General features: G+C 31.7%; 1 protein-coding gene across 1 annotated transcript; it reads right to left on the bottom strand.

Moving 5' to 3' along the window:
* Positions 1-8,861: 8,861 nt before the first annotated feature.
* LOC100810740 (transcription initiation factor TFIID subunit 7) lies at positions 8,862-9,966 on the bottom strand. The gene is made up of 4 exons (XM_041006979.1): positions 9,712-9,966; positions 9,516-9,635; positions 9,330-9,414; positions 8,862-9,109 (listed from the first exon to the last, which is right to left on the bottom strand). Exons 1-4 carry the CDS (start codon positions 9,964-9,966, stop codon positions 8,943-8,945), a joined length of 627 nt encoding a protein of 208 aa, XP_040862913.1. The 3' UTR covers positions 8,862-8,942.
* Positions 9,967-13,771: the final 3,805 nt, after the last annotated feature.

Here is a 13,771-nt window from a genome sequence, read left to right as displayed (position 1 = left end):
TATTTTATTACAGCTGTTGATTAAGAATCATGAGTTGTTTGCTTTTAAATTTTTATTTATAATAATAAGTAATAAATATGGAAATTAATTACTCTTTTGAATCCATGGGTTTTAATTAATGGGCGAATTTGGTCTACACAATTATAATCGTTCATATTTTTTATTCTCATAATTTCCTAAATATTTAAATTAGGATTTTACCCTATATTTCATCTAGTAATTCATGAGAATATAACAGTGGTGTGTTTGAATGTATGAAACTAATTTGTGGGAATTGATTAACAAAGAAAAGTGTTTTCATTTAAAAAATAAAAAAAAGTTTTTTTATATTTATTTTATACATTAAGTTTTTTATTTAATTATTTATTTATCTTTTTTCTTTGTTAATCTATTCTTCTTTTTAGGGTTGTTTGTCAATCTATCCAAATCAATGTTATACCTTCAGTATATTATCGTTAATTGTTGACTTAGGGGCAGTTGTTTTTCTGGTAGATTTTTTTGTCCCAGAAATATAGAAGAGAAAAAAAAATAAGCTGGTGCTTGTTACAAAGTAATAAAATAGTTAATCTTAAATATATTTTTTATGAGAATAAATATCAATTTTACCTTCACATTCATCAATTGATAGCTAAAATTGAACTCATCTAGTTATGAGATATAAATTTGTTTCTTACTAATTGAATCAACTTTGAATGAGTAGTTTATTATAGTTTTTTTTTCTGAATGAGGTAGTTTATTACAGCTGTTGATTAAGAATCATGCACTTTTTAAATTTTTTTTATTTATAATAATAAGTAATAAATATGGAAATTAATTACTCTTTTGAATCCCCGTGTTTTAATTAATGGATGAATTTGGTCTACACAATTATAATTGTTCATATTTGATTCTCATAATATCCTAAATATTAAAATTACGTTTTTACCCTATATTTCATATAGTAATTCATTAGAATATAACAGTGGTGTGTTTGAATGTATGAAACTAATTTGTGGGAATTGATTAACAAAGAAAAGTGTTTTTTTTATTTAAACAAAAAAAATTGCTATATTTATTTTATACATTAAGTTTTTATTTTATTTAGTTATTTATTTATCTTTTTTTTCTTTGTTAATCTATCCGAATCAATGTTATACACTTACCTTTAGTATATTATCGTTAATTGTTGAACAAAATATGTTTTTTTAATCGATCAGAAAGGAAATTAAAGTGTTGGACGAGATATGAGGCTAGGGATTTTAGTTTAATAATTAAGAAATTATAAAGAATAAATAGGAGCAATTAAAACCAAAGAGACGAAATCACACCTAAGCTACAATATAAAGCAATGTACTTTCCATTTGAATTCCACATTGAAGTAAATATAAGTCTCTTCCCCCGAGGTTAAATATTGGTAAAAAATATATCCAGCATTAATTATTTTATTACTATGTAACAAATGTGTGATTATTTTTTTCTCTATTGTATTCCTAGGACTAAAAAATCTAGCCTTGAAAGAAACGCAAGTGTTTAACACTCTCAGGTAAATTTGCTTCCCAAACCCAGGACCAAACTTTCTCACAAGAATTTTGAATATTTGGCTCGCGAGCTTAACAAGAATTTTCATTGATAGAATTTACATGCTCCCTTAAAGGACCTTCATCCAGCCAGTTATCGTACCAAAAGGAGACGTTACCTCTACCAATTCTGAATTTGAAACTATCTTTGATAAATGAAAGAGATTTATGAAGGGATGCCCAGATGTTTGAAGAGCCCCCTTGATAAGGAACATGCAAAAAGTGATTATCTTTCAAGTACTTTTAAGATAGCAGTCGAACCTAAAATTTATCCGCATCATTTAATGAGGGCCCAAATGTGCTTGCCGAGAAGGGCAATATTACTTGCCCTACACTTCATGATACCAAGCCCACCTTTACTCTCGGTAATAATATCATGTTCTACTCGAACTCAGAAAATCACTTTACTCAGAGGTCGATCCGTCAAGTAACCTACTCAGATACTAAATATCGGAGAGATTCAAATAAGATAAGAGGAAAATTTTATCTCTTAATCAAAAGATAAAGATACAAATCCTTAACCTACTCACATATTGACGTTTGCATACATTTGCATCTCTAATTTGAGCGTTGCAGTGTCTTTGCTGGTACCCCCACTGTCCATGAAGAGACTCACGAAAGAACACCACCATAAACAAATCTTGCCAAATTCAGTAAGAACATATCTCAACCAAGCAAATGAGAATGAGAGCTACCCGGAATGAAATTATGGACAACAAAGTTCACTTTTTGCAGACAGATTGAGGGAGCCAAATAAGCATCAAAGGCAACTTTAATCTCCACCCTCATACTTGTTGATATACTAATACTTATACCCGCGACCTACACTTGTGTATAAAGTTAATCAATCCATAAAAAATAATCAAAACAATTATGATAGATAAATTAAAAATGCATTCTTAAATTTATAAAACATAACATTAAAAATATTCATACATAATATTAAAAACAAACAAACAAACATAACACTAGTTTATCCAAACTCAAGTCATAAATAATCATTACAAAAATAATCATCTAATATAATGATTCTTAAAGTTAATATTCCAATCACTCAATAAAAACTCTAATTAAACTTGTTCATCATGTTGTGACAATATTCCATAAGACCTATTAAAAAGAATATAGTAAAATTAATTAGCTTATAATTATATAATATAATTTTTTTTTTAAAAACAAATGAATAGGATATTTGACCCAATCATCAGAATCAACTTCTTCATATTTTACAAACACTTATCTCCCAAATCAATATATTTCTTTGGTCCCCTAATACTATTAGAAAGAAGACTAAGAATTAAACTATAAAAACAATAATTAAAACTACCAATAGCATAATTATTTTTTCACAAAAAATTATATATATAACATATATTATTTACTTAACTGACATATTATAATTATAATATATGTGTGTATGCGTGCATGGGTGTGTATGTGTGTTTGCGGATATTTTTGTGGGACCCATATGATTTAGCTAGACTTTATCATCCCTATTTAAGTCCACTTTTGAATTGATTAATTGTTACTTTCTTTTTATCAGAATCTATGGTATTCCTTACTTTAATTATTATATTAGAAATACTCCTCGTTAAAAGAAGAAGAAAAGAGAAATATTAATGAGAATGACAATTTAATTTTTTTTTATAAATTTAAGATAAAATTATTACTATCAACTAAGTTAACCATTTTACTTAATTTTAATGAATTAGATAATTGGATCTTGTATATATGAAGAAAAGAAATATATTTTAATAAGTTTAAATTAGTCAATAGTATTTTGTAAACCGTTCCTCTCTCAGTATTTTCTTCTCTACTATTAGAATCTCACATGAATTGCATGATCTCCTTTCTCCTGCATGTAAATCCTGCTAACAAGAAAATGCTTGGGAGTGGTGGTGCTGATGGAGGTAACTCATTTCTTGTGGGTAATAATGCTTTATATATAGTTAATTTGGTAGTAAAAAATCAAGGTTTTAAATATCGGTTGAGGTCATGGCCACATTGCGGTTTTGTCACTTTGTTGGTTGATATTAGGACAAATCGTAGACAAATGTGGTTGATGCAGTCGTGAACCAACAAATTAATAAGTATTTGTTCCTCTTGTTGTTGAGGAGGGGTACTACACTATCTTTTGTCTTCTAAAATACTCCCTTTAGTCTTAAATATATAAAAAAAGTTTTAAAATATAATTTTTTTAACTAACTATATCTTACTTTTGATAGGATAAGTTGGGAAAAAATACTTTTTAATTAAAATTGATGTAATTAAATATGATTAACTAACTTTTTTTTAGTTAGTGTTACATGCTTCTTTTTTTTCTTATATTTAATAATGGAGGGAGTAGTCTTTAGTCTTTAAAATAATGAATTATATAAATAGTGCCTAAAGTATTGACATTTTAGTCTCTAATTTGATATATTTTACTAACATTGAGGGGACTAATTTGAAGAATTTTTCAATACTTAAAGACTAGCATGATTTCTAATACTCAAGAATTACTCATACAATTATTTTAGTTTGGTGGAGTCTTTACCGACTATGTAAGAGAGTAGGACTCTAAGGATGAAATTGATGGATTATTTTGGTTAAAATTTATTAAAAATTTGATAATTATCATGAGTGAGATTCATTAAATAAGGAGAAGTTATGCATGATCTTCATTGAGTGTGTTAGAAAGACTGTACCAAATAGTGTCTTAGTGGCATTTCTTTTGTTTTAATGGGTGTGTGACCCTTGCTTTCAGCTATATACAGGGCCGCAGGCACCTTGTTGAAGCATGTCGGGTGATGTTAGGTGCACCTAACATTATTATTGATGCATCCAATATTTTAAATAAATGAGTAAAAATACATTTCACTCAAGTTGATCCGTATGAGTCATACGGATCAACTTGATCTGTCTGTTTAAATTATATTTATGGATCAAGTTTATCCGTACAAATCATATGAATTAACCTCGAACTCGTGTACCTTTAATATAGGATAATTTTGAAATTAACAAAAAATGTTGGGTGCACAAACAATATAGCTGGTGCACCTAGCATCACCCAAGCATGCCGTGCTGTCCCTTCAATTAGGCCCGGAGTTCGGTGCCCAACACATTTGGTCTTAATTTTGATATGACTGCGGGTTTGCCTTTGAGTTTCATTGAAGTTTGACAAATTTAAGACCCTAGTGCAGCCCTATACTTCAATTCCACTGTGCTTGGAATCACTGAAAGGGGGAATTTATATGATATGATTTAGTAATTAAATCCAGTCAAAGCTAACTAGATTTGAGTGGAATCTTAGATATATGTAGAACTGAAATCAAAATATTTTAAAAAATCAAATATTCTTTTTAAACAACTTTGCAAAGGATTTTAGTTCAAAATCATGTTAATTACTATTTCAGAACTTTGCAAATATATTTTATTTAAAAATCAAATCAATTACTGTTTTGTAACTTTTCAGGAAAGATAGCATTTATTTAAATCAATTCCCAAATTTGTGGTTCCAAATATCCTTGCACTTGTAAATACTATATAGAATTATGCACTTGTAAATACTATATAGAATTATGAAATGAGGCAAGGTAACCTGTTGCTTTATTTGAAAAGTTGGAATCTGATTGATAAAGTTTGTATCTATAAGATGATGTTTCTGTGATTAAGGTTTTAGAATATGTAATTGCGTTTTAAAAAATAAAATTCAGGTCCACTTTGTTATGTTCTCCCCTGATATTTATATCATTTGGTTAAACAAGGTAGATGAGTTGCTGAAAGATTAGTGTGCCTACTGAATTGAACACTTTGTTGCAGTGTGTCAATAACAGCTGCCAACATACAGAAGTTTCTTTTCTATTTTTTAGGAGTTTGTTTCCTTTTGTCCACATTTCAGATTTTAGGAATTACAGATTCTTTTTTTAAATTTTAAATGTTGTTGTTATGCCTAAAATTAAGGGATGTAACTGACATGATTTATGCTCTTTATATAGAGCTGTTTTAATGAAATATTGTTAGCTTCCCTGAACATTAATATCTTTTTCTCTACTCTCTCATAAACCCCCAAAACAACAGAACACTGAATCAGTTGGGAGTTGTGGAACAAATGCATTATCAAGTTTCAAAGTCGTGTAAGGAAAAGATATAAGCTTAATCTTAGAAGAGTAGAGTGGTGATGGTTGCTATTATTATATTATAAATACCATATGAATGGGATTGTGATTGTGGTCTGCAGCCTGCCTAAACTATACTTTATTAAAAATTAGAACAGATATCAAAATAGTCTGACATGTTTAGTAAATAACCTTGTCCATTAAGCATGTGATCATGTTTAATTCTTGGTCTGTGCTTATGGAAAAACATATCTTCTACAGCCCTTGGACTAGTCCAATTGGAGCTGGTTTGAACCTGCAAGTGCCCACACTTCAGTATGTGATATCGTTTATTAGTGTATTTTTTGCTCTGGTGTTGTCATGACCCGAAGGTCACATGGTTTTACATTGCAATTTCATGAATTGTTTTTTTGGTCCATACTTTTTGTTCAGATCTCTGTGCTTGTATGGTCTATATGGGGTCATTGTAGCTTATATTCTCTAGGTAGGTAGTTGAAGAAATTTAGTGCTTTAGCTGGAGAAGACAAACCAGAGATTGGGCCTACGGAAAACCATTGTCATTGTTGTTCACATACAAATGTAGTCAATTTATGAGTAGTGAGTAGGGCTTTGTTAGGTGCACTAGGCATATTGTTTGTGCATCCAACATTAAAATAAAATTCTAAAAATATCCTTAAAGGTTTTTTATTTTTACAGATTACATGATCCATATGAGTTATACGGATTATGTAATCCGTATGAGTTAATCCGTATGACTCATATGGATCATGTGATCCATACTAGTTAACTTATACGGATTACGTGATCCGTAAATATATTTTTTTCAAAAATATTTTTTTAATTTATTAATAAATTAATTTTTTTAATAGTAAATATTTTTTATTTATAAAAATATACTGATTAAATAATTTGTATGAATTATATCAAAATTGATTGTCACAATTTATTATTTAAATTTACATGCGCAATAAATATACATTAAAAAATTAGTGTTATATATAACAACATTATTTATTTTATAATATAATTGGCCTATTAGCTTAATTGGTTATCGATAATCCTTTTATGGAAGGACAAAATGAGAAGATTATAAAATTATTGGGTATACTTGTAATTTCACTAGGTGTACATAGCAATGTCATAGTGAGTAATGTCATTTCTAAATTACTTTCTCCACATACACGCATATTTTACGACTTCGTGTTTGGAACGTTATAAAGCAACATCCATTCCAAATCCACGTTAATGATGTTTTTACTTTAGATGAATGTGGAGAGAGAACAATGATCCCAGTTACAAGATTCATTTCAAACTTGCATGTAACGTAACTACATATTTTATTATTACCACACATTCTCAATTACGATCTCGATCGATCAAAAAATAGGCTATCAAAATTAGGGGTGGGTAAGCAGGTCGATTCGTCGCACGTAAGACCCATTTGCATAAGTTCGTATTGGCAACGAACCGGGTCAGTTCGCCCCACTTCTTACAAAACCAAATAAATTGGTCTGTCCCCGCCCCACGGATCCCGCGGGTCAAACGGGTCGGTCCGCGGGCTTAGTTTTAAAAAAAATCAATTTTAATAAAATACAATACAATCAAATTAAGTTCAATACAGATGTAAATAAAATCTCAATAATTAGTCAATTACATCAATAAAATAAATAATGTCTTAACAAGAGAAAATCCAAGCAATAAATCTAAAATATGAAATTTAAACATTTCTAACAACAAATGATTCCATATTTGAAGTAGTTTGAGTTTTCTTCATCTCCACATTTAAGAGAGTACAACATCAATGAATCAGCCCTAACAAAAATAGGATAAAAACAAATTCTAGAGAGAGAAGAGATGTACTTTGTGTGGTGGCGCGGTGGTGGGCCGAGGCTGTGTCGCTGTTGTGTATCGTGTGATTACGTGAGTGTGGATCGCGTTTTGTTTTCCTTGTAAGGGGAAAGAGTCGTATGACTTTGCGCACGTGCATGAGTACGTGGTGGAGAAAAACCATGAAAAGAAAAAGTGTTCTTGGCCTGCTACAATAATAATTGCTCAATATGATTTGAGTTATTTTTTATAATAAAAATATATTGAAATATCTTTAAAAATATTTATTTAACAATTATTTTTAGCTTAGATGATAAAAATTGATATTTTTATTATTTATGACTTGCAAATATGAAAATGATAGATTAAGAAAAGATTGAAAAAAAATCAAAAAGCAAGATTTTTAGCATGTTACCACTTATATTTTTTTATCTGAATCTTTTATTTCTATTATCTTTTATTTTTCTTATCTTATCCTTTTTTATCTTTATCATCTTTTAATTTAAATCTTATTTTTATCTTTAAATCTTTATCTTGACTAATATATTATCACTTATATTTTTTTATCTGAATTTTTTATTTCTATTATCTTTTATTTTTCTTATCTTATCATTTTTTATCTTTATCATCTTTTAATTTAAATCTTATTTTTATCTTTAAATCTTTATCTTGACTAATATATTTCTTTATTTGTCATTTAAACAAAATTAAATTGAAAAAGAAAAAATCAAACCTGATATAATTGAATCAAAATCACACAAATCAAACCTAATGCAGACTGCGGACAACCTGCGGACCCCGCGGGCCAAACCCACATAATCCACGAGTTAAGCGAGCGTGAACCAAAAAATATGATATAACCATAGACTATTTAAAAAAATTGGTCTGTAGCCCGCGCACCAATCCATGAACCTGGACTCGTTTACGCACCTCTAATCAAAACTAGTTTGAGAATTATCTACCGCCACATATCAACCACTCATAACTAATTATTTAAATATTTATTTTATACTTTAACTATTAGTAACCATTGGATATAAAGTAAGGATTAACCGTGGGTCTCTAAACAACCTCCATAAAGAGTCAATATCAAGAAACCAATCAAGTATCCAATTTCATATCCCTCATGCTGCCCTAGATAAGGAAAACAAACAAAATGGCTTTAGTTGAACACATGCTTACCCTTACTCATCCGGAGGAAATTAGGACCTCAAAGGTTAACTATCAAAAAGGTATACCACAAAACATTAGGCAAGAAAATGCACGATTTGTAAAAGATAGCAAGAAAATGCATAATTTGTAAAATATACAAGAACGGTGCATACAAATCACCTACAAAGGAAAACTACTGTAGGTGAGATTTTTAAGAGTGAATGGAATTCAGATTTAACTGCAAAAGTTATACTATACAGATTTTCATTTCATCATTGTGATATAAATATTCATTTGGTAGTGGATTTGGTCAGACTGAGTCATCAGATTCCTCAGAATCACTCCTGTCAAGTTCCCCTGCATTAGTAAGATTCTCTGGAGCATCATGTTTTGGTGCAGGCTTAGGTGCAGCTTTTTTATTGGCACCTCGGGCATTCTCATCCCCTTCCTCTTGCTCAGCTGCTTCCACATGTGAATCTCAGTCAAGGAAATAACCAAAGTTGAGTTATTTTCACTGATGCAAATAGAGACTCTAGTTTATCCCATGAACCCCATATGTCTATAAGTGAGGAAAGGAATAAGTAAAAGGGAAAGAAATAAGCAACAGCAACGATCACAATAACTACTAATTTTAAAGAGAACATAGATTTGTATTTAAGGATTGAAAATTTTGCTAAATTGCTATTTGACACAAACAAAGATGTAAGGATATCAAGATTGTCCGCTGTTCCTCCAGCCATGATTTTGAGAAGATCTTTCTCAACACGGGAGACAAGCTCAGGCTGAAAATTGGGAAAAATAATAAAAAAAGTTATTTATGAGAGCATGTATATATAGGCGGAGAGGCAAGTTAATGTCTATGTTATGTGAATGAAAAGTATACATTAAGATCAGGCTCCCTGCGAAATCTACGCTTGCGAGCATCTCTCATGGGTGGAGTGAGGCCATGTCTGTACTCAATAACATCTGGAGCAGCATCACCAGATTCCCTCACCATAATCATCTGTTAGTTGGATGCAGTAAGCAGTTATATGAATCAAAGAGTATGATTAAGAATGAATGAATTATTTGAATCTGACCTGGCCAATATCGGCAGTCTTAATCAAAGAGTTATCATCATAAGTCTTATTATAGGATTCAACAACGCAAGGAAGATCCAATAGAGAAGCTGCGAAGTGTTCATTCCCAATCATAAATGTACCACTTCTTCCATCCTCACTAAATGACAAATCTAGTGACTTGTCTTCTGATGAAGGAGCATTGTTTTCATTCAGAAGACACTCTATCCGCTCCGCCACATTGGGTGGAACTCGAAGTATGAATTGCTCCTCCATAACTATAACCATTAGGACATATTTGGAAACATTAAATTGCTAAATGATTTGATTTAGAAAACAGATAAATGATATGAACTGAAATGATTTAGAAATCAAATCACATGTTTTGTACCCATTATAAGAAATGGGATTCAAATGGATTTGGAAATTAATTATTATGTTTGAATTTATTAAAACAGAATTCATTTCATTTCATTTTATTATTTTTCATTTCTACCATTTTATGATTTTAATATAATATGACATTATGAATGAATTTATAACATTAAATCCCCTCTCTTCCCCCAACATAAAAATAAATAAATAAAACATCATAATCATCAAAACTGTAAGATATAGTTTGCTATTTCCGATATCAATCAGCAAGTATATTTGATATAAGAACTAAGAAATAAAAGAGTGTACACACATTAAATTCATTACTTTCTTGAAGAGGCAATGCATAAATTCATGTTTTAACAGCTTATTTAGGATAACAACTAGAACAATTATTGGACAATGAACATCAAAAAGAGTCATAAAAGAGAAAACAAAAAAGTAACATGAGAGGAAAACAACCAGCAGGTGCTAGTTGCTACAAAGAGAATTAGTACTGTTAAATTCAAATTAATTACAGAAGCTATTTAGAACTAGAATTCCCAACGATAACCATCCCGTGAGCAAAGATAACATCAATTCAGCATCACCATCTGAGAAATAAAAGACTGCATTGCACTTAAAAAAAAACTATGTAGAAATATATTTTGAGAAAAAGGGTTACAGTGTAAAAAGTTTTACACAGTCATTCAATCACAACTCATCATGCATGATAACTTTGTTGACTTTTAAAATAATTATCTTAGAGTAATTCAAACGGTGATTTATAATTGAATAACAGTGTAAAATTATTTTACACTATCAATGCATAGGCGTTAAACTCATACTTTTAATGTTATGAAACCCGGTCTGATCATTGACCCAGTTGGAGAAGTAGGTCAATGGGTCAGTGGTCCAATCGGTGGGTCAGTAATTAGTCCAGTTTGACTCGATATATATTAAAAAATTTAAAAATTATATATATATATAAGTATATATTATAGATTTGTTCTAATCTTCCGTAGGAGTAAAATATCCTAAAAATAAGATTAAGTTTTTCATCTCTCAATGGCATACTTAATCACTCAATTTGCCAATGTCCTAATGGCATAAATATTTGCTTGTCTTTTTTCGCATATTACACACATGCTCTGTACCACTCTTTCCTCCTTAGTCTTCACTAAAGGCAACTAATACCAAATTTATTTTAATATTAAATATAAACTGGCCAAAGGTAACAGATTACAAGGTTTTTGGAGATAAAATGATATACAGTGGTCCAAATTTAAAAAGCAATTTAGAGTTTATTATATGCAAAATATTGCAAATGTATTGGGAATGGCAGGAAATATGGTAAATGCACTCATCTAGAAATTGGGACCGTGAGGTCCACAAATTAATAAGAGCAACTCTTTCATCTGCTATTAATTCAAAATCTTCAAATACGAAATTAGGAAATCTCTGAGAAGACAATGGCCATAGACCCTCAAGTCTAACACAGCACATAGGATCGCAGTATCAGAAACCACACAAACTTTTCCAACAACTTGTAGACTGAGGTGAGTTGAGAAATTTCTCACTTTCTCTCTTAGTTTTTATTGATTTCAAAATGATACATATATACAAGACACAAGAGAGAGAGAGAGACGGACTATTAACAGTGACAATTCACTGCTGCCTTCTGAATAAAGCTTACCAACTAAGCTACCAAACATAGATAAATACTAAAATATTCAACACTCCCCCTCAAGTTGGAGTATATAAATCATATGTACCAAGCTTGGAACAAATAGTCTGAATTTTGGGTCCTCTTAAGGACTTAGTCAAAATATTCGCTGGCTGATCATCAGAACCAATGAACTCAGTGACAATCTCCTTGGACAGAAGCTTCTCTCGAATGAAATGACAATCAATCTCTATGTGCTTAGTCCTTTCGTGAAAGACTGGGTTTGAGGCAATATGAAGAGCAGCCTGATTATCACAATGCAACTTCATTTGCAACTCTTCACAGAACCTCAATTCTTGCAAAAATTGTTTAATCCACGAGTTCACAAGTAACCATAGCCATAGATCGATATTCAGCTTCTGCACTGGACCGAGCGACAACAATTTGTTTCTTGCTTTTCCAAGAGATAAGATTTCCTCCAATGAAGACACAATAGCCTGATGTAGACCTCCTATCCATGGGATAGCCAGCCCAATCAGCATCACAATATCCCGATAGTTGCATATTACCCTTGTCTTCATACAACAACCTTTGTCCAGGAGCTCTTTTAACATATCTCAGAATACGCATGACAGCATTCCAATGGTCCAAATGAGGATTTTGCATAAATTGGCTAACCACTCCCACAACAAAGAAGATATCAAGTCTAGTAATGGTGAGGTAAATGAGTTTTCCCACAAGCCTCCTATATCTCTCGGGGTCAGGATAAACTTCACTTTGATCTGCCATGAGCTTTAGATTTGGATCCATAGGGCTTTCAACAAGTCTACAATTTTGCATACCAGTTTCTTCTAAAATATCAAGAACATACTTCCTTTGAGAGATCACAACACCATCTCCTGATTGAGCCACTTCAATACCAAGGAAATATTTCAAATATCCCAAATCTTTGGTCTGGAAATGACTGAATAAGTACTCTTTTAGCTGGGTGATCTTAGTAGTATCATTCCTTGTAATCACTATATCATCAACATAAACCATAAGATAAACACATTTTCCAGGAGATGTATGACAGTAAAAAATAGAGTGATCAGCTTCACTTCGTTTCAGTCCAAAAAGTTGAACAACATGACTAAATTTACCAAACCAAGCTCGAGTAGATTGCTTCAACCCATAAAGAGATCAGTGAAGCTTACACACAAGGTCATACTCCCCCTGAGCAACAAACCCAGGAGGTTGCTCCATATAAATATCCTTCTCAAGATCACCGTGGAGGAAGGCATTTTTAATATCAAGCTGATGGAGGGGCCAGTGACGAATAGCAGCCATAGCAAGAAACAGACGAACAATGATGATTTTGACTACAGGAGAGAAAGTATCACAGTAATCAAGGCCATATACCTGTGTGTAGCCTTTAGCTACCAAGCGAGCCTTAAGCCGATCAACCTTACCATTGGGCCCAACCTTAATAGTATAGACCCATTTACAACCCCCAGTTGTCTTGCTAGGAGGAAGAGGAACGAGCTCCCAAGTACCATTATTTTCAAGAGCCTGCATTTCATCAATCCTAGCCTGTCGCTAGCCAGGATGATCAAGTGCCTCATGGACAGTGGAATGAATAGTAAGGGAAGACAATGAAAAAACAAAGGAACCATATGAAGGAGACAAACGATGGTAACTTAAGAAATTATAAATAGGATGAGGATTACAAGTAGAGCGAGTACCTTTCCTGATGACAATGGGCCAATGTGAGTCAGAATGATGAGAAGAAGTGGAAGGAGAGGAATGATCCATGAGTTGAGGACTGGTTGAAGAAGAACAAGGATCACGAGGAGAGGCTTCAGGTACTGGAGATCCAATCTACCTTGTCCTATGTTGATCTGTAATCAGAGGTGAAGAGGCAACTTCAGGTGAATTTGGTGGGGAAGATGGGACAACACTGACATTTAGGTCTGAGTTACCTAGAGGATAAGGAGAAGGAATAGGAAGAACTTCCTGGAGAGACGAAGTATGGTCTATGGAGGGTGTGAAGAAGGGTGTGTCTTCAAAGAAGGTTACATC

This window comes from Glycine max, chromosome 11, assembly GCF_000004515.6.
Source record: "Glycine max cultivar Williams 82 chromosome 11, Glycine_max_v4.0, whole genome shotgun sequence".
In the NCBI taxonomy this organism is placed as follows: Eukaryota; Viridiplantae; Streptophyta; class Magnoliopsida; order Fabales; family Fabaceae; genus Glycine; species Glycine max.
Note: the sequence above shows the minus strand (reverse complement) of the source record. Positions and strands in the feature narration are given on the sequence as shown.